This window comes from Caretta caretta, chromosome 3 (assembly GCF_965140235.1).
Source record: "Caretta caretta isolate rCarCar2 chromosome 3, rCarCar1.hap1, whole genome shotgun sequence".
Classification (NCBI taxonomy): domain Eukaryota; kingdom Metazoa; phylum Chordata; order Testudines; family Cheloniidae; genus Caretta; species Caretta caretta.
In genome coordinates this window covers 193909933-193931799 of record NC_134208.1, presented here as the reverse complement: position 1 = coordinate 193931799, position 21867 = coordinate 193909933, and the positions used below count along the sequence as shown (strand labels likewise).

At 39.4% G+C, this 21867-nt stretch overlaps 1 protein-coding gene across 2 annotated transcripts; it reads left to right on the top strand.

The window, feature by feature from the left end:
• Window positions 1-1060: 1060 nt before the first annotated feature.
• Window positions 1061-14774, top strand: ETAA1 (ETAA1 activator of ATR kinase). Of its 2 annotated transcripts, XM_048842721.2 has the most exons (6): window positions 1061-1439; window positions 3884-4021; window positions 4341-4417; window positions 7785-7903; window positions 8254-10460; window positions 13151-14774. In XM_048842721.2, exons 1-6 carry the CDS (start codon window positions 1256-1258, stop codon window positions 13264-13266), a joined length of 2841 nt encoding a protein of 946 aa, XP_048698678.2. In that variant the 5' UTR covers window positions 1061-1255; the 3' UTR covers window positions 13267-14774. The 2 variants fall into 2 exon arrangements, with proteins under 2 accessions (XP_048698678.2, XP_048698679.2); XM_048842722.2 differs by lacking the exons at window positions 1061-1439; window positions 4341-4417 and having other exon boundaries at window positions 3896-4021.
• Window positions 14775-21867: the final 7093 nt, after the last annotated feature.

Genomic DNA, 21867 nt, shown 5'->3' with positions numbered 1-21867 from the left:
AACGGGACGGCTCTGCCTGGACCCTGCATCACCCTGAAGCGTGGGTCCCAGGCCGGTTGCCCCAGTCCATCCTATGGCCGAGACGGCTCTGCTTGGACCCATTCTGGGCACCACGAAAAATTATACAAACCTGGCACCCATGGGGTTGGGAACACCACATGGCTGTGTGCAGCAGTTCACCAGAGATGCTTTCTACTTTGTTTTATTAAAGTTTCTTTCCTTTTTCATTTAGTAGTTTGTTATTTAATGAACCCCAAGATTGTTAAAGGAGGGGTATGTAATGAGGGGGCAGTGGGAGGGAGCTGTAGTGAGGGATGGGGTATGTAGTGAGGGGAGCGTGTAATGAGGGGGCAGTGGGAGGGGTCTGTAGTGAGGGCTGGGCTGGGCAGTGGGAGGGAGAGAGAGAGAGTCTGTGGTGATGGGAGTGGTATATAATGAGGGGGCAGTGGGAGGAATCTGTAATGAGGGGAGCAGTGTGTAATAAGAGGGCAGTGGGAGGGTCTGTAGTGAGGGGTGGGTCTATAGTGAGGCAGGGCAGTGGTGTAAGGAGGGGGTAGTGGGAGGGTTGTGCAGGGAGGGGGAAGTGGAGCGGGTCTGTAATAAGGGGGGTAGTGGGAGGGGTGCATCGTGAGGGGACAGTGGGAGGAGTCTATAGTGAGGGGGGACAGTGGGGGTGTAGTGAGGGGTGGGTCTATAATAAGGAAAGGAGTTCAGACTAACAGGGCTGCTACTCTGAAATCTGTAATAAGGGGGGCAGTGGGAGGGGTCTATAGTGAGGGGCGGGTCTGTAGTGAGGTGGTGGGCAGTGGGAGGGGTGCGTAGTGAGGGGATTGGTGTAATGAGGGGGCAGTGGGAAGGTTGTGTGGGGAGGGGGAAGTGGGAGGAGTCTGTAGTGAGGGGCGGGTCTGTAATAAGGGGGGCAGTGGGAGGGGTCTGTAGTGAGGTGGTGGGCAGTGGGAGGGGTGCGTAGTGAGGGGATTGGTGTAATGAGGGGGCAGTGGGAGGAGTCTGTAATGAGGGGACAGTGGGCGGGGTCTGTATTGTGAAGAGGCAACCGGCTCCATTAAGCGCTGCTTCGCTTGCTGTTATAGTTCCCTGCCGCGTCCGCCCGCCTCTGCGCTCGCGACCAATCACACTCTCAGCCGAGCTGGTTGTGACCAATCCGGACCGGAGTGAGCTCGAGGCGCTAGGGAAGATGGCTGCGGCGTGAGCGGCCGGTTGGGGGCCGCCATGCTGAGCCGCCGGGCTGCGCGCCATGGCTAGCAGACGGCGGAAGGCTGGTGACAAGCTCCGCCTCAGGTCCCCGGCCCCGGAGACGCGGAGCGGCGGCGGGAGGTGCAGGAGGCGGAGGGCGGCGGCTACCGGGGAAAGCGGCCCGGAAGATGGAGGGGCGGCGGCGGCTGTCGCTGCCGATCCCAGTAACAAGAGCAAGGCGGAGGGTGAGGCCCGAGGAGCTAGGCCGGGCCGCCCCGCATGGGGGTGACAGCTTCCCGCCCCCGGGTGCGGGGGTACGGCGCAGCACTCTGCAGAGACGGGCTCACCCAGTTTGTTACCCCAGAACCCTGTGGGAACGGATCCCCAACGGCAGCCCAGGAGGGGCGCCCCAGCCGTATTCCCACAAGCGATAACCACTCCCTGAAGCTCTGGGGGCACATAGGGGGACCTCCTCACCCTTCCATTCCGTTCTCTCCTTCCCCAACCATAACTGCTCTCAGCTGTGCAAAGGCCCTACCGAGAGCAGGCCCCTAATGCGCTAGGTGCTGTATGTTTAATGCAAGTCAGTAACTGCTAAGCTTGTTGTTTTCACGCTGCAACGGTTTGGGTGTGTGTATAAGGCATCAGACAGGTTGGCTGGCCCAAGGAGAGGGGGTGTCTCTTATTTCAAATTGCATCAGTTTGGTTCTCCTTATAAGATTCTGATGCTCTGAAAGAGCTTATTGGTTAATGGGGAAACTGGCCCAGTTAGCCTTGTGCTTCAGTGAATTGCAGCTGTCTGGGAAATAACCAAGATTTGTTGTAAACAAAAAATTTAAAAACTGGTGTTGGTGTTAGCACCATTTTTGCTTGATGATTGAATTGTCTTTTAAATTTACAGGCTAGACCTAAGCTTGTAATTTGCAGCACTGCCTAAACTGGGTAACTGAAGTTCAGTCACACAACACCCATATCCTCTGGTTATGTGAGACCCTTTTTCCAAAGATTTCATCTGTCTCCTGAATCTTTCTCTCAACTCTGGGAAAGAATGGATTCTATCATAATGCATATATGAATACTTAAGCAGCATCTCCCTGTAGTCATGGAGCAGATCGTGCCATCAACTTTTAAGCAGAACATTCCCATCTGTACAAACAGGGAATCCAGTATAAAAAACCTCATGGTGTGATCTGACTGCTGGTGACTTATTTTCGTCAGTGCATTGTGTCATGCAGCTATAGAATTTTCTGCTAAAGTTCCATTTTTTCTCTTTTCTAAGTCAAGGTGCTTTCCACTTTTCAATTTCAATGTTGTTTAATGGTACTAAGCAAGAAAACATTTAAATAACTTCGGTCATGGTCCTATAATTTATTCCATGCTCTCCCATTACCTTCAGGAGAACTTCATTCAATTGCAGAACTCCTATGGAATAATTTGTAGGATTGGAGCCTAATATTTTTTAAATGGAGGGCAGTAGTGGAACGTGAGACACTTGTTTGTGCCTCGACACCTCTCCCAGTCCTGCTCCTTGCGCACATTCAGTTCCTTCCAGTTTTGTCAACACTGACCCAGATCAACCAGAAAGGAATGTTTCCTGCAGAGAAAGGCAATCCTTTCTCTATGCTAATACCTCTGGATTTGAAACTTGAATGTATGATTAAGGATTTGCTCATTTTTAAGAGGTCACAAATGTTGAAAATAGACTGAATTCTAACTATAAAACATCTTTCCAAAATCAAATATATTTAAAGTTAGTAGTGTTGTCTTTTAAAATTCCTTTAGCTGTAGGCTGCATCCACACTGCCAAGTTCATTTCAAAAAGGCAGGTGCAACAAATTGCGCTTCATGTACTCTGTTCTGTTTATTTCACTGGAGTCATAGCTAATCATGGCCAACTGTCTTTACACACCCATGACCTGTTTTTATCCATTATATGTGAAAATGCATAGTGATTGGGGATTATAAGCTTCCCTACAGGACAAGACAAAGGGCACTCTAGAATTACCTTAATGTTACAAATATAGGGTCAGATTTTGGGGTTTGGTTGAACTGTACACAGTGTTTGGGGGCAGTGGGGTGGAAAACATTTTCCCAGTCCTGGAACGGCCGTGCACAGCCAGTCTCCAGGGGTAAGTTAGAACAGCCCTCTGTTGGCTGTTCTAACTTACGCTGACAGCTAATGGATTTGAGGGGTTAAAATTGAAGCCAGAGATCACTACAGTGTAAGGTCACAAAACTCCTATCCCAGTGGAGGGAAAGAAAAAGAGGGAGGAGCCTCTTTTCTACCAAAAGATCTCCTCTCAAGTTGGTAAGATGACTTTTATGATCAGATCCCACTGGTGGGGCAATGCACTATATTGACCTATTCGATAATTTTCATTCTTACTGCTAGGTGCTGAATATCTTGCTTTCTGTGTCCTGCATTGCATTCTGAAAATGGATTTACTGTTCTGTCTGCAGTAATGTAGCTGACAAGTCATATTCTGAACTTAATATGTAATCATGAAAAATGTAGTTTGTCTAAATTGAAAAATTGTTAAGGAGTGATTGTATATAGTTTCTTTCATCTTGCAGGTTATAAAATGTGTGCACTTGGTCCATGGGGTCTGTTTTGTGTATTAAATTCAATCATAATTTTTTTACTAGTGCTAATTTCTTATATGGGAAATCTTACTTTATGTTCGCACAGAATCATGTTTATATAAGACTCCGAAGAGATCATTAAATAGCAGATCAAGGTTACCTACCTTCAGTTCTCCAGCCAATGATACTGATATACAACAAGAAATTTTTTGGGATCCTCATTCGCCAATTACACACAAACTAGGTAACTATTACCAAAGAGTTCTTATTTCTAGTGTGCTTTTTAGAAAGTAAATGACCATTTGAAAAGTACAGTTGGATGTAGTAGACTGTAGATGTTTGAACTTTTTTTTTTTTTTACTACAGAAACTCTTCATCAGTAAAATCCATTTTTAATGCCATTTCTTAGTATGGCTGGCTGGCTTTTTATTGACATCATAGTAAATACTGTGATACCATACTTAATATAATTTTGAATTTAGCAGCTGTATGTGAAATGTTTCTACCTGGGAAACTTGGGTTTGTCATGTTTGACAGTTTACACAAAGGTTTTTCTTTTATAGGTAATGAAAGAAAGAAACAGGCTACCAGTAGATGTACAGTTGACATTTCAGATATTGTTAATCGTATTGCTCCACAGGTAATTATAATTTCCTCGAGCAACACTTAGTACTTTATGCAAAAATCAAAGGTTAGAAATGGTGCTGTAGTTGCCTGTGGCTGCAAACCAGGGGAAAAGGCAGTTGGTTAGTCTCCATAATCTCTTTCTCATAGTAAAAGACTGAGATTCTTAGTTTTTCTAATATTTGCATTAGCATATTTGTCATGTTGAATTTAAAATCACAAGCATAACATTTGACTATTTTGATTCTTTTTGTCAGATCTTTGACTTCATACGTTCATTTTTGGGGTTAAAAAATTACCCATATGACATTCAGTGCAGAAATTTGAACAGGCACCAGCCCCAATTTTTAGAAGACGTTAGCTTCAAAAGGGGTGATAGTGATCCATTTCTTGTAGAAAATGCAGTGGCATGTTCTATTTCAACCACTTTTAGTTTCAAATGTATAATTTTAGGCATATTATATTTACTAGGTGGTTCCTCTCCATTTACCGTGCTAACACCATGCAAGTTACCATAGCTTTCAGTTTTTTGTGCCCTCCTTTTTGTTAAATCATAGTGTTCTCTGCTTATGGTTAGTTCTAGCTTTCCAAACACACATCCATGCCATACCTGTAAAATAACCTAGTTCTCCAAATGATTTAATGTGCTCCTGGATTTAGAGACTGATCCTGCTCCCAGGTTGAGTTCTGAAATTACTTGGAAGAGTTACTTTTTGCCTTCCTTTCAGAAGTTCAGTCTTTCCTCCTTATTTCTCTTGTGTAACTTGCTTTTATTCCTTCCCTCCTTTTACAACGTTCTCAGTTTGTTTCCTTTCCTTGCCTTGCCTCCCTCTGCCATCTCCATTTTTATTTTTCTGTTTCTGCTGCTTTCTTGTTTTCTTAGATGTACATTCTCCTTTGGACTGCTTTGCCTGTTGAAGCCAATTATGTTGCTCAGAGGCCTGCCCTTGGGATAATTTTTCAGACTCTCCATGCAGCTCAGTTTGTTAAAATAATATTTCTACAATTAAAATTAAAAAGTTGGAGCAGCAAGAAAATGATACAACATGCAGTTCTCTGCTGGCCACAGACTCTCATAAAAGGCACCATCAAGTCTGAATTTCCTGTGAATGTAAAGTTACAAGAAGTACAGTACAGTAAAAGATAAATTTTATTATTCATATCTTAAACAAGTCTGAAATAAGAATTTTAATTTTGAGTGTCTTATAATTGGTGGTTGTAAGATAGCCAGCACATTGCACTCTTGGGGTTAAATCCTCAGCTGGTGTAAATTCACATAAGTCTATTAAGACAGTGTATAACAGGTGAGGATGTGGCCCTTTACATTTAATCTTGTAAATTGGCTAGAAGGAGTAGCTCACATAATAGATAAAAGACAGTTAGTGGCAAGCAGGAGCTTGCAGAATTTGAGATTAAAAAAAGAATATCAAAATTGAAGTCAATTTAAATTTGTATGTCAGATTTGTTTTAATTTTTGCCATTTCCCTTTGAACATTTTTATAAATTATATCCTTTTGTGTATTCCCAACATCTTTCTAAAGGTACATAATGTTACGTTATTTGTGTAAATCAGATTAAATGAAAGGATGGTCCAAGCTCTAATATGTATACACATTCTCCCTCATTTCCAGTTTCTGAATACCTTTTGGCTTTGATTTCTTAGTTACATTTCTAAAAAGCAATATTCTTAGATAAAGCGTTCGTATTCTGCTAAACATGAATGGGCTTTCAAGAATACTTTGTTTTTTTATACTTTTGTTTATATCTAATGTACGGAATTTTAATACAGTTTTTAGTATTTTAGTACAGTTACTGATGTAAACTGACTATAAATAATAACAGTTGAGTGACTGTTAATCTTGTCAACTTTTTATATTGGTGTTTAAACTGGAAATCCAAAATCCTGGAAATATAGTAACTTTTAACAATTTAAAATACCTTATTCATTTTGTGTTGCCATTCCAGTCTTATTCCTTTTTATTTTTTTGTTGTTGAAAGAAACAATCTAACCATGGAAAGAAGACAGTTAATCTTATTTTGCCCCTAAAATATGAATGATCTTGAAATAAAGACTAGCAAAGTGCAGGAACCATACAAGATTAAGATGAGGAAAGACTGCGCAATAGCATTGATATAATTAAATTGCTTGATTATTCTAGTAGATGAAGTTAGTAATGTCTGTTTATAATCCTAGTCAGTTTTCATGGTTGATGCCAGTGCACCTGTGTAATTGTCATCCAGAGCCTGGAATTTGACAAAGTAAACAAGATGCTATTCTAGCAGCTGGGCCATCTTTTACTGAAGCATAAGATCCATAAGAAAATCTGTCTTTCTGACACAATTGGGTAATCTTCAGCAGGCAAAAATATGCCTACTATTTGACACCGTTTAAAATGGTTTCTGTATTTTGAAGCAAGAGCATAATATTTGAAAAAAAAAATCTTCGTCTGGGATTTGAAAGTCATTATCAAAGAAACAATTAACTGTGCCTCCCCTTTTGTGGTATAAGTTATTGCTCTCTCTTGCACCATTTATGGCCCTGCCTTGGACTGCAGCTTCTTATTCACACTTTTTGACAGTGTGTGGATTACCTTTTGCTGGTACCATCATTTTTCCCTAAAATAAAAGCTCTTTTCCATTACTGGCCAGTAAAACTCGAGCCACTTCCTCTGGCTTATATACAGTAATTCTGCATCTTCATTCTTTTTTATTGTTGTTTATAAGTATCCGTGGATCACATTCACAGATCTGTATACCTAAGAACTTTGAGAGAGTTCAGATGCAGATCTGAACTTTAGAGCTCTGGACCAATTTTTATTTAAGTTCTAAATTCTATTTATTTCTACTAATTTATCTGAAAATATCTTGTGGTGGTGTAATGGAAGAATGCAGAACTTGCTCCTGTTCAAGAGACATCCTCAATATGATTTTCTGAATTTCTGTAATTTGTCAGCACTGTTTTAATAGGTAAACAAAGAGAGCACATCTTAGGTAACTGTCTTAGTAGATTAAAATAAAGTTTGCTAAGTGAAGTTGTAGAATATTTTATTGTAATCATTCGCTTTGGTACTTTGCCTGTTTAATATAGTAATATCCTAAACTAGGTCTAGACACAAAGTTGCACCACTTTATTTAAAGTTGTGGTTTTTAAACTGGTGTAGTTAAATTCGTTCAACTTTGTCTTTGAAGTCTTACATTGGCTTAAACCTGGTTTATGTTGATTTAGCTTGTGCCTTTAACTTATAGCCAGGTTTGTACCAGTTTAATCTGTTTTAAAACTTTAAATTAAAATTTAAATTAAACCAGTGCAACTTGTGTGTATAGGGAAATCTTTAATTTAAATCAAATTGCTAAGTAGTGCCAATTTAATCTTAATTGTTCAGGATGAAAAACGAGGCTGTTCTGAGGGATCTCTTCTAGGGATGTGGATTGGTGAGGATGCTATTCCCTGTACACCTGGAGTAGTAAAAGTGAGAACGAGGACAAAATTAAATGGTACACGGTAAGTTCAAATTCACTTTAGCTTATACATCAAAGAAGTTGTGCTTTCGTGTAAGGGAAGCAGCATTTCATTGAATCCATGAATTTATGGGATTCATGAATACAGTCTGTACATTATCAGAGTCAATACATGGTAATACTTTTATCCTTTACTTTGTAATCTTTTAAAATGGCATGGTCATTGGTTGCAGTAAAGGGATATACCTTGACAGTTAAATTAATTATATATGTTTTGTTTAGAGATTTTTAATCATATCCTATCTAGATACATTTGTTAAACTAGAGAGTAAGCTGGTTACACTTTGCAAAGTATTCTTCAGTATTTGACTTTTTTTCTGTTTTTCCATTTAGAGATCATAAAATAAAAAATACTGAAGAGGAACTGATGAAGTTGGCTAAGCAATTTGATAGAAACCAGGTAGAGCTAGATATAATCCAGGAGCAAGATGGTCAGTGCAATGGTTTTATTAAGACTACTTCAGAGGCAGAGACTTTAAATAATTATAAAGATGATGCACAGATGAAAAATCTGCAGTCATTCCTTGATGAAGATTCTGAAACACCTACTGTTCTGTCCTTGAAGCCAGTTAGAGAGAGCACTGGCATCCCTGCTCTAGAATGTCAAACTAGCAGCCAGAAGTCTTTAGACCTTGAGGCCGAAGTGGCCCTTAATGCCCTTTTTGATTGCTCTACCCAGAAATGTAGTGGACAGTTGAGCCAAGACCTATCAGCTATTTCCCTAAACAATAGTTTCCATGAAAGGAAAAGCCCCTTGGGGGAGGAGAAGCACACTTTTAAGGAAAGTACAGTAATCAAGCAGCACATTGCAAAAGAGATGTGCCAGAAGCAAGGTTCAACATGTGCATCAGAAAGTGTGAACCAGATTGCAGCTCCAGAAGCTAAGAATATTCCTTTGATGCCAAAACAAAGTTTAACATCCTCTAAGATAGAATCATTGATCTCTAGTAAGCCTGCTGAAGTAGCTCATGATGACTTTGATGATTGGGATATTGATTTATTGGCAGATGATTCCTTTGTAATGCAGATTACCCAGACACCTAAACTGATTAGTACTCCTGAAAAAGCTTTATCAGCTCGTAAAAAGCCAAGCACACATGCTTTCAATGGCCTTAGTAAAACTAAGGAAAGAACAAATACTTCTAATTCTGTAATTGGTGTTAGTTTTTCATCCAAATCCAACAGTATTCAATATGCACCTCTGAAACAAAATAGTAAAACAATACAAGATGCTGCAAAATCTCTTTCTTTCCAGAAACCAAATAATGAGATGGAAAATTCAAAGATACAGACTGGGTTTTTACATGTGGAGCATGATGTTAAAGCTTATAAGAAAAATTCCACTTGGAAAAGTGCCCAAAACAAAGTTTCTGACTATACTTCTCTTATTTCAGTGCAATCTGACCTTAAGAATGGAATGGAACGAATTCAGCCTAAATGTGGTCCCACCAGTTTTCCTGTAAAAGGATCCTCTTCCATCTTGATCCACTGTAATCCTCATAGAACACAGGCTGGAAAACATGGAAATAACAAATACAATATTTTCCCTGAGTCATCCATTTCTACTAATGCGAAGCCTAATGATCTAGTGAAGATGGTGACCTGTACTGGCGTGGCTGACCTAAAACAATCTGAAATGCCTAAGAAATGTCCTGTGTCATTTGATGATTGGAATGATCCTAAGTTTCCTGATGAAGTTTTAGATATGTTTTGTGAATCTGATAGTCTTTGGGACACAAACTGCGAAGATGATGATTTGTTGTATCAGGTGTGTGATGATGTAGAAAAACAAACTCAGAACCAAGACATTAGACATGGAAACAAAAAAGCAATAATTATAAAAGGAGCCAGTATTACTTCCAAATCTGATGCTGATAACAGCTTCACAGCTTCTAAGAAAGGACTGCCTAATCACCCATTGGCACAAAAAATCAGTGCCGACCAGGACACCAGCTCGATGGGCACTCCTTGTACAAATTCGTCAAGGGTTACAGACAGATTAACTACATTTGGAAATGTAGTGAACTGTACAAATTCTGCAAATCCTATAGCTGTAATGGCAAATGTTCCTATACAACACAGGTATACCCATTCCCAAAACTATAATAAAACTGCTTCTGCAAATACTACAACCAGTGTTCCAGGAAAATGGTATCGGTCTAATTCTGTGCCTGCAGGAAGCCTCAGTTCTGAAATTGATCCAGTTAACATAACAAATAGGTGTGCTAATGCTTTTAATGGGGGCTGCAACCAAGATCTTTCACACAACACAGGAAAGATACAAAATAACAGTTGTATGAACAAAATGTCAGTTGTGCCTTCAAAGTTTACATTTAAAAAGATTAACAATTCCCATGTTGCTGTTCATGTGGATCCTAAAAGTATATGTGTAGGAGGCACTTCTGGAATCAAAGTTACTCAGCAGGGTTTAGAAGAAAGCAAGAATCAACTGAATATCCCTTTGGATGGGAAGATTAAAATGAATCAAAAGCCACCTTTTAAGAGGCACCTTTCAGAATCTCTGGCAGAGTCGACAACAGGTATGTTTCTTTTTTATTACTAACCTGGGGGGGGGGGGGTAAGGTGTTAAATCACATCAAAGCAAACTGAGTACTATAAGCTTTGTATGGTATTGAAATGTTCTTTATAAACGTAAGTATTTGGTCTTCTCAAACTAGGCATGATGAGACAATTTTAAAATAAACATTCTTACTTTTCCTTAAGTTAAGTATCCTCACACCTTCTTGTCAACTGTCTAAATGGGCCATCTTGATTATCACTACAAAAGTTTTTTTTTCTCCTGCTGATAATAGCTCATCTTAACTAATTAGCCTCTCACAGTTTGTGTATATCTTGCTATGTGTTCCATTCTATGCATCTGATGAAGTGGGCTATAGCCCACGAAAGCTTATGCTCTAATAAATTTGTTCGTTTCTAAGGTGCCACAAGTACTCCTATTCTTACTTTATCTTACTCTTTTTCAAAAATGAAAATCTGTTTTGGAAAACCTCCCTTTCCTTCCTATATTTGAAGGAATACGCCCTCCACCCCCACTTTTCACTCATTTGCCAAAATACTTGACCCTACCTATAAGTGCTCATAGGGTCCAGTGTGTCTTGATGACACTTCTGAACATACCATATTTCAGCATTGCCAGAACGTCTCACCCTTTGTCAGTCACTGTTCTCTGAAGCTTACGTTTGATTTTAAATGTGAACTGCAAATTAAATGTCAAAATGCCACTTACTTCAACCAAGATTTTTAAGAGAGACTTGATTTGGGATTGCTAAATTTTTGGGTGTCAAAGATTGGATACTTTAAAGGGTCCTGATTTTCAGGGGATGAATGTAAGTGTCTCAAGTTAGGCACCTGAAATTGGCACTCCAGACACTAGTCACTTGGGAAAACCTTGGCCTGCATCAGTATCTGCTCTTTGCACAAATGTGCCAGTGAAGTAGGGTATTCACCATGTAATCTAAAAACTTACATTTTCCTATCTGTTCCCAAGTCTGTCAGTTGGTTTCTACTGGTTGCTGATGGGGGAATGGGCTAACTGATTGGCTCTTGTATCATTGTCCCCAAGCCTATTTAAGCTTACCCAGCTCTTTCCAAAGCTTCTTGCTGCAAGCACTGATCAGTTACTAGGGAAACATGCTTGGGCATGGAACCAGCCAACAGTCAGTTCAGGATTTTAGTTCACTGCATGGCTTTGTGAAGTTTCTTTTCAATATGAAATGTTGGTGAAGCTGAACTACTGATGTTTTGTTTGTAGTTCACCTTTAAAACATACCGTGTCAGTGCAGAAGTTCAGAAATCACAGCTACAAAAATACCGAACTCTCTCACATAGTAACAAACATCATCTGCATTTGGAGGTATCTGTACTTTGCCAAACCACTGACTCATTCAAGTAGCGTTATGGATTATTTTGTTTTGTGTCATATCTTCCAGTCCTTTTCCTTTTTTCATACCTGGGACAGCGGGTAAGTGGGAAGTAGCAATCTGGGAAACTATTACAAAACAAACATAAAAAACCACACCACCCAAAAACTATTAGAATATGTTCTAGAAGAAAATTCAGCTCCTTGATGTCATTGGTTGACAGCACTGGTCTCCAAAACAGTGACCGGTGAATGCTTCAATTACGTTAGCACTTAGCAACAAGGAAATCTTGTCTCCTTATACCAGGGAATTGGTGTGAATTACTATATCTGCTTGCTGCAACACTTTCTGATTTACCTTTTTGGAGAGTTAACCTCAAGGAATAAATAGCTTTCCTTGATAGTAATGTTTGGACTTATTGACAGAATACATTGGTCATTAAATATAGGAAATATCTTGTACTCTGTAGCATTGCTTTCAGTTCTTTTTGGGTGGTAATTCTGTATTTTAATCTAAATTTCCCATCCTCACTGAAAGGATAAAAATCCATCTCATTGCTGAGACGTTAACCACAGATACGTATAGAGTTTGGCAAGTAATCTCTCTTGAAACTTGTACTTATATTTTTACCCACATATGTAGTTGCCTTAACTGACTTTATGCCCTTCATCTTATTTCTCTAAGGTGAAAGGCCACATATTCCAAGCTATGTTAATAGGAAAATAGCATCATAGGTGAAATCCTGGTCATACTGACTTTAGTGGGAGTTTTTCATTTGATTTCAATGGGGCCAGAATTTTAGTGCATGCTAATTTACTGCTCTATAGGAAAACACATAAAATGTTATGCTTAGCTATCATGTCCCTGTCTCCTGTTTTTTGTTGGTTTTGACCTTTTCTATCCCGCTGGTCCTATCTGTTTTGACGCCTGTGCTATACCTGACCCCTGTGTCTGTACAATCTGATACCAGTATCTCTACCTAACCCACTTGGATTTAGAACCCTTTTCACTCCAATAGCCTTCACTTTCTTAACCCATTGTAGTCTGTTTTTTGATTTCTGATGTCATAAAGTTCACTTGAAGGGCAGCAGTAAAATTTCCTTTAAGCAAATGTCTGCTTCCCTGTACATTGGGTAGTAAGTAGCCTTCAGCAGCAATACAAAGGTAATGTATGTTTCCGCTTCCTGCCTTAAGGATGGACTTTATTTTATAGGCCATTTTTTAACTTGGGTTCCTCATTTGTCAGTACAGTGTGTTGCTGCCATTTATCTTCAGACACTGAAGACAGACAACTAAAAATACATACTGAACAAGTTTGAAGGCCCCTAATGCATATTTTATATTTGCAGCATTTGTGATAGAACAGAGAAACAGAAAATGTTCTCAAGAAGAAATTGAAAGGAAAAAACAAGAAGCTCTTGCTCGAAGAAAATCCAGAATGCAAACATTTGTCAAAGATACTTGAATTTGGCCTGGATTTTTTTGCCTTTTCATTAGTTGGGTAGGGAAATTTGTAATGATTGTAATAAAGACTGAACCATTTTTAAAATTCTGCCTGTGATGCTCATCTTGATCTTGTTTACTTGACTTCTGTGTGAGAAATTGATGCTGGACTATATGTTAAATTCATTAAAAAAAATAGTTTACAGTTGTAAACAGTTTCCTCCAAGTGTCTTAATAGCCATTACAATGAAGTTCAATATTGTGTACACACTGGTACTCTCACATGTTGCAGCTGTGTGGTTTAAAATTCATGTGAATAGTATTTAAAGTGCTCAAAGGAATACAGCATAAAGTTCATTCACATTTCTGTTGTTTTTCTTTGTTTCTCAGTTACCAGCAAGATTTTTTTTTTTTAATCTATGAAGTGAGTAGGCTCAAACATTAGTGTGTGCATTTATTATATCTTTGTGGTTCTCAAACTGGTTTTGGTAAACTTGAAACTAACTCACGGAGATGAGAGCCTAAAAATTCAGCTGTCAAAAGATGAAGTTAGTGCTCACTGATTAGAACAAGTCCAGCCCTCAGAAAATTAGTGGAAATACACACAATCTGGAGAGTCTGTCAGTCTGCTTCTTTTAAGTGATGGACTAGTATACATGTGGTAAAGAAGGAACCTAGCATAGCAGCTAGCTAATCTGTAAGATCAAGACGTTGTATTGAAAAAAACACTTTTTTTTGTTTCTTCCCTTAAGAGTTAGAGATATTGTTTTCCTGGTTACCATTTTGAAGGGGTTCCTGGTTATGCCACCCATCTTCCAAAAACAAGAATTAAGTGGTTAATTAAAATGCAGCTAATGCTACTTTACTGACCCATCAAACTGTGTAGGGAAAATAGAATCTATTAGGCCAGATCCTCAAATGGTGTAAATCAGAATAGCTACATTGACTTAAATGGAATTACAGTTTTTTGGTTTTTTTTTTTGAGTTAATGATCTGGCCTGTTGACTCTTGTATAGGTATGACTTCATTTGGTTAAATGTGATTGGAATGAACTACACAATGCAGAAGATTGTAGTACAACTGCTTTAATCAGTTCAGTGTTAAACTGCCTGAAACTTCCTAACTATGTTCTCAGTTTGAAATAGATTTTTGGTGTAACCCTTGGCCAGTAAAGCACTTAAACATGGTGGATCAAATGCTATCCTCTTCCTTATTTGACCTGATGAACTGGAGTTTTGAAGCTCTGTTTCAAGTGATACATGGTGAATGAGTTCAAATTGTAAAATTACGTTTGGTTAAGCTGGTAGGCATGTCACAACAGAAAGCTGCTTTCAGTTTAAAATGTTTTGATATCACTTTCGACATTATGAAAAATTATTTGATCTGGTTTTGTAAATAAATAATTTGAGTGCAGCCAAAGGGTCAAAAAGTCTTCATCTCCTGTAGACTGTGCTTTTGGTTTGTAAAACTTACAAATGTAAATATTGTATATTTGTAAACCATTATTAAACTTGCAATTTTTACATCTCAGTATTCTGTTTTGTTCTGTGATTGGGAAATTGTCAGGCTAAAAGTAAATTTTAGTGAAGAATGTTCCAAAGCATGGAAAAGAAGGAAGGCTGGTCTTGTGGTTAGAACACTGGACTGGGAGTCAGGAAATCTGAGTTTAATACCTGATTTTTTGTCATGAATTTCATCTGTCACTTTGGGCAAGTCACTTAATCTTTCTGTGCCTCAGTTCCCTATCTAAACATTGGCATAATATCTCCTTTGTCTGGTCTATTTAGACTATAAGCTGTCTGGGGTAAGAACTGATGTCTACTATGTAGATACAATGGCACCCTGATCTCATTTGTGGTCTGTAGGTGCTGCTGTAAGACTAATAATAATGGTGGTTGCTTGTACTAGTAAAGGGACTTCTTTCAGCTGGAAAGCAGTTACCAGGCTAGCATGATCATGGTGCTGTTTATACCAGTCTTCTTAAATGTTAACTTAAAAGATAATATAAAAAGCAGTAGCACATTTCCAAATTTGAAGATTTAGCATTGATGAGGACTACTGTACCTACATTCAACTGGCAGCTGTGTGCAAACAAGAAGATTGGAGAGGCATCTAACAGATTTTAGTGTTCACTCTGCCACTTAAAAGTAACCCCAAGTGGTAGTTACAGCAGAAATCATGTTTATTCTACAACATGGTTTGAATTGTATATCTGATGGGACTTCCTGTCTCCATTTTGCTCTGGAAAAATGTAAAATATCTCAGGACAACATATCTCATCAGAGTACTTTCTTGGCCAATACTGCATCTAGTAAGTAATTTTGTTGGTTGCTTTATGGAAAAAACCTTTATAATCAGCCTTAAGACTATAGGAAAAGCAAAATAATATTTAGGTGTATTGATATAGGCATACCAGAAGCAAAATAAGTACTTTTGCTGTTGGAAAAGGTACAAGTTAGGCTTCATTGGGAACAGTGTTTGATTCGGGGGGTGTCCCTCCTGAAAGCTGTTTCTCTGGAAAAGATGCAGTGTAAAGGAAACCTGGATAATTTCTGACTTTAAAAATATTATGATAGTGATCTTATATTTATCTGAGAAGAGGGAGTGGAAGGAAGGGAGTCTTTCATGTTGGTAAGTGCTACACAAGTCAGGATCCACAGTTCAGAAAATTAGGGACTAAATTATACCCACCTGTGGAATACTTAAAGGAATCTTCTATTCCCTGATACAGAGGGACTAACTTTAATCAAGTTGTACTGGAGATAAACTTGGCCCATTATGTTTCATATACCTCTGACCCCATTATGGTCATCTGGACATTTTCCTATAAAGTCTTAGATATTAGCTGCTGCTGGAAACCATACCAGACTAGGTAGAACACTAGTATATGCCAGTATGACAATTCCTACGTTTTTACATGCCTGTCTATCAGTTATTCATGTTTCATGTCCAAATACTTGTGTATCCGTTAAATACTTTTAATTAAAATATACTTGAACATACTGTTTCTTAGTAATCCCTGGGAGCCTTACTGACATATCACTGCCATTTTGAATTGGTATGCTGTTTAAAAAGATTATCCTTGCTTTGCAGTGGCTGGTGATCCAGACATTGCCCCCTTCCTCCTATCCAACTGCTTATAAGAAGTTATCAGGAAGCAGAGAATTCGCAAACTCCACAGGAGAAAAAAGGAGTAGCTGTAACAGTGCCTTTGTGGGTCACAACTGAGAATACCAAATTCACGACAAACTGCTGAGAAGCAGGGAAGCTCTATCCCAAACCTGGAGGTTATTCTCCCATTAGATACACCAAACCAGCAACAAAAGTAAACTTCTGTTTTACCACACTGGCTAATGAGTCATAAAAGCAGTTTCCTTAGATATTCCAGTCCCTATATCACCACCAAAAACGCTGGATTTAAAGATGAGGGGTTCTTTACAACCAGCCTCATCAAACAAAAGGTTCTTCTGATCCCAAAGCCATACACCCAGGTCAATATATAACTCAAATCTTACCCAAAAATCACACTGTTGCCAATCCTTTAGTATCTAAAATCTAGAGGTTTATTCTTTATAAGAAAGAAAGGTGAGAGTTAAAATTGGTTAAAGGAATCAAATCCAATAAATGCAAAGTTCTTGGTTCAGGCTTGTAACAGTGATGGAATAAACTGCTGGCTTGAAAAGTCTCTGGTTGCTTCCAAATCATTGGGAGGACCTCAGTCCCTTAGTTAGAATGCTCCCATTAGTATAAGTACATAGTCCAGAGATTTGAGCAGGAAAGAGGCAAAATGGGGGGGGTGTTTCCAGGGCCTTTTATAGCTTCTGCTGTGTGGAGGAAAATTACAGGTAAAAGATGGGGGGTGGAATCACATGAGCAAGTCACATGTCCATGCACGATTTTGCTTAGTCAAGGCAGGAAATCATTACCTATGCCTCAGACAGTACGTTTGTAGGATAGTGCATTCAGTGCATTATAATATAGCCCTAGATCGTTGTCTGTGGCAACTCAGCTACAGGGTGTATCATTGGGTGAGGGTAAAGCTACCATTGCACAATCTCAGAGCAACTGTGCACCAGACCAGACCCCAGTGAAAGAGTAGCCAGAGAATTGCTGTAACCTGTTCAAGCTACCTGAAGCCTCAGGGGTTGACACATTAGTTGGGACACAGGGGAAGGCCTGGCTGTGCTTTTGTTTTCCCAGCTCCATCCCCTCCACTAGCCATAGGATAGGGGTGTTTCCTAGAAGCCACAGTGCAGTCTTAAATCTAGCCTATTCTGAGCTGCATCACTCAATGATAAACTCTTGGTTGTATACCTCTGATATAATCTCCATGTGTCAATTTCTATCCTGCAAGCTTTTATTTAATAATGTTTGCAATAGACAATTCTTGATTAGTAAAGTAGCTACATCATTTAAATTAATTAATACACATGTACAGAAATTTGGTATTTCAATAGCTGATACTTCACTCTGCAGCCACAATTACCTCAGGGCAAAAAAGACCTATACAAAAAGTAACAATAATTTAAAATACATTCTAAATTAAATTATGACTGTCATGTTTCATTATAAATCAATTTATGACTTTGCTTAAGCCCTCATCTTCATTTCATTCTGAGCATAGTAATTTTTGACATGAACAGAGTAGTCAGCTTAAGTTTAATGTAAATATGCAGATAGATGTATATAGCATTCTCATACAGTGTATTTTTTTTATTCCATAGCCTAACTCATCTTGTTAAGAAAAAGGTCCATGAGCAGTTGAGGAATTCGGTTGGTACTGTTCTACCTCTTTTACACCATGTTCTAATTCCTGCTAGTGAAGTATCTTAATCATGTTTAACTTAACACATTTGAGTAGTTTACTCATATTGTTTTTCAGTGTACTGATAGAGGCAGATTTTCAAAGTGCTTGCCACCCCACAGCTCTCAACTCTAGCCTGTAACATATAATTAATCTTGAGGCTGCAGTACAGGAATGGCAGTGTAATCTTATAGCGTGTGTACTATTTATTACAACTTGAGCTTTATACTCAAGGAATAATGTTAGATGAATTCTTTGATTATATCTTTTAAGTCTAAAAAGAGCTGTGATTTGTCTGGAAAGGATAGCTGGGAGCAACAGATAGTGACCTAAATAGCAAAATTCCAAAGATAAAATGGAAGAAAATGAACACAAATGCTTCATTGTTTGAGAGCTGAATTGTCTGTAACACACTCCAATGATTCCAGTGTTTGTGGAAGAGGCCAGTGCAGATATAATCTGTGCAGCTACAGATGACAGCCTGAGTAAGTGTCCATCAAAGATGGAGCTAGGAATGCATTGGCAATTGTGCTGTAAATCATCTTAACTAATATTTGTTCAAAGCTCTGGTTACTATGTATACTGGTATTTTTGCCAGAATAGTCAGAGAAACCCTGCCTCAGAAAACATTTAGCAATGTCTAATGTACTGTTTTTGTGGAACTAAACATACATTTCTTTGACTACTGTCTGCATGCAATCTCAGTATGGTAGCTGGCAAAACATTAAGGGCCTTTTACAGCAACTTTACAGCACTGGCTTAAATGGAGTGACTACTTACTCCATGTGAGTGAAGAATCAGGCCCATAAATTTAATTATTTTTAATTGTTTTGTTCTTTGACTCTGATTTCTGTTGGTGGTACTGCCATGGGGCTTTTCAGGTTAGCCTCCATAAAGGAAAATCTTGATTCAAATGTTAACTCTGGAAAATTTTGATCCATTAAGACCTGGACAATTACATTTAGGATTATATTCAATCTGAAATGGAGTTTTAGGTTATCTCGATGTATGGAAAGTGGATGAATACAAATGAAACTTTAGACTCCAGTTCAGCATAGCACTTAAACACATGTTTTGTAAATGGAATTACTCCCATGTTTAAACTGAGTGTGTGCTTAAATACTTTGCTAAACCAAGGCCTTAGGGCTGGATTTTTTTTAAAGTGTTTAGGTGCCTAAAGATGCCAAGTGGGATTTTCAAAGATGCCTAGGCACCTAACTCCCTGTGAAATCAATGTGAGTTAGACAACTAGGCGCTTTTGAAAATCTTCCTCTGCATCTTTAGACACCTAAATACCTTTAAAAATCTGGTCCTTAATAACAAAACTAGGCATACTGCAAGAGAGAAATTATGTACACACAGACTGGAGTAACAGTTTGACTGACAATGTTTTCATGCCTCATCTATTAATGGACTTGTGCTTAAGTATAACAAAGTCCAGAAAAGTTCGTTTTATTTAATTGGTTTAATTGGTCTTCCTTGGTGTTGCTGCTGGATTCCTTGAATGTCTAAGGGTATGTCTACTCCTGAGCTGGTGGGGTAATTTCCATATTGGGTAGGGCAATGAGAGCTATCACAGTAAAAATAAAAGTGTAACCATGATATGTGACAGGATTCAGAGTAGCAGCCGTGTTAGTCTGTATTGACAGAAAGAAAAGGCGTACTAGTGGCACCTTAGAGACTAACCAATTTATTTGAGCATAAGCTTTCATGAGCTGCAGCTCACTTCATCGGATGCATTCAGTGGAAAATACAGTGAGGAGATTTATATACATAGAGAACATGAAAAAATGGGTGTTACCATACACACTGTAAGGAGAGTGATCACTTAAGATGAGCTATTACCAGCAGGAGAGCGGGGGCAGGTGGAGCTTTTTGTAGTGATAATCAAGGTGGGCCATTTCCAGCAGTTGACAAGAACGTCTGAGGAACAGTGGGGGGGGGGAGGGAATAAACATGGGGAAATAGTTTTACTTTGTGTAATGACCCATCCACTCCCAGTCTCTATTCAAGCCTAAGTTAATTGTATCCAGTTTGCAAATTAATTCCAATTCAGCAGTCTCTCGTTGGAGTCTGTTTTTGAAGTCTTTTTGTTGTAAAATTGCGACCTTTAGGTCTATAATCGAGTGACCAGAGAGATTGAAGTGTTCTCTGACTGGTTTATGAATGTTATAATTCTTGACATCTGATTTGTGTCCATTTATTCTTTTACGTAGAGACTGTCCAGTTTGACCAATGTACATGGCAGAAGGGCATTGCTGGCACATGATGGCATATATCACATTGGTAGATGTGCAGGTGAACAAGCCTCTGATAGTGTGGCTGATGTGATTAGGCCCTGTGATGGTGTCCCCCACCCCCAACTGTTCCTCAGACATTCCTGTTAACTGCTGGAAATGGCCCACCTTGATTATCACTACAAAAGGTTTTATTTCTCCCTCCCCACCCCACCCCCGCTCTCTTGCTGGTAATAGCTCATCTTAAGTGATCACTCTCCTTACAGTGTGTATGATAACACCCATTTTTTCATGTTCTGTGTGTATATAAATCTCCTCACTGTATTTTCCACTGAATGCATCCGATGAAGTGAGCTGTAGCTCATGAAAGCTTATGCTCAAATAAATTGGTTAGTCTCTAAGGTGCCACTATTACTCCTTTTCTTTTCATAGAATCATAGAATATCAGGGTTGGAAGGGACCTCAGGAGGTCATCTAGTCCAACCCCCTGCTCAAAGCAGGACCAATCCCCAATTAAATCATTCCAGCCAGGGCTTTGTCAAGTCTGACCTTAAAAACTTCTAAGGAAGGAGATTCTACCACCTCCCTAGGTAACGCATTCCAGTGTTTCACCACCCTCCTAGTGAAAAAGTTTTTCCTAATATCCATCCTAAACCTCCCCCACTGCAACTTGAGACCATTACTCCTTGTCCTGTCCTTTTCTACCACTGAGAATAGTCTAGAACCATCCTCTCTGGAACCACCTCTCAGGTAGTTGAAAGCAGCTATCAAATCCCCCCTCATTCTTCTCTTCTGCAGACTAAACAATCCCAGTTCCCTCAGCCTCTCCTCATAAGTCATGTGTTTCAGACCCCTAATCATTTTTGTTGCCCTTCGCTGGACTCTCTCCAATTTATCCACATCCTTCTTGTAGTGTGGGGCCCAAAACTGGACACAGTACTCCAGATGAGGCCTCACCAATGTCGAATAGAGGGGAACGATCACGTCCCTCGATCTGCTCGCTATGCCCCTACTTATACATCCCAAAATGCCATTGGCCTTCTTGGCAACAAGGGCACACTGTTGACTCATATCCAGCTTCTCGTGCACTGTCACCCCTAGGTCCTTTTCCACAGAACTGCTGCCTAGCCATTCAGTCCCTAGTCTGTAGCTGTGCATTGGGTTCTTCCGTCCTAAGTGCAGGACCCTGCACTTATCCTTATTGAACCTCATCAGATTTCTTTTGGCCCAATCCTCCAATTTGTCTAGGTCCCTCTGTATCCTATCCCTGCCCTCCAGCGTATCTACCACTCCTCCCAGTTTAGTATCATCTGAAAATTTGCTGAGAGTGCAATCCACACCATCCTCCAGATCATTTATGAAGATATTAATTTTCATGATATGTGAGCCGCAGGTCAGGCTAACTACCGTGAGTACATACCTAGGGTTTCAGATGGGATTATACTGGGGATGGCGTAGCCACTGTGGCTACACTTCTATTTTTAGCACACTAGCTCGATCAGATGAAAATAAGATGAAAATTACGCCTCCAGCTCTAGTGTAGTCATGCCCTAAGAGGGACTAAGTGCCATAAAGAAGGATC

Excerpts from the sequence above, each read along its gene's own strand:
- ETAA1 (XM_048842721.2), top strand. The coding sequence starts at position 1,256 with ATGGCTAGCAGACGGCGGAAGGCTGGTGACAAGCTCCGCCTCAGGTCC. Across the intron at positions 4,418-7,784 it reads TTAATCGTATTGCTCCACAG|GATGAAAAACGAGGCTGTTC; the intron begins GTAATTATAATT and ends TTAATTGTTCAG. Across the intron at positions 10,461-13,150 it reads TCTGGCAGAGTCGACAACAG|CATTTGTGATAGAACAGAGA; the intron begins GTATGTTTCTTT and ends TTATATTTGCAG.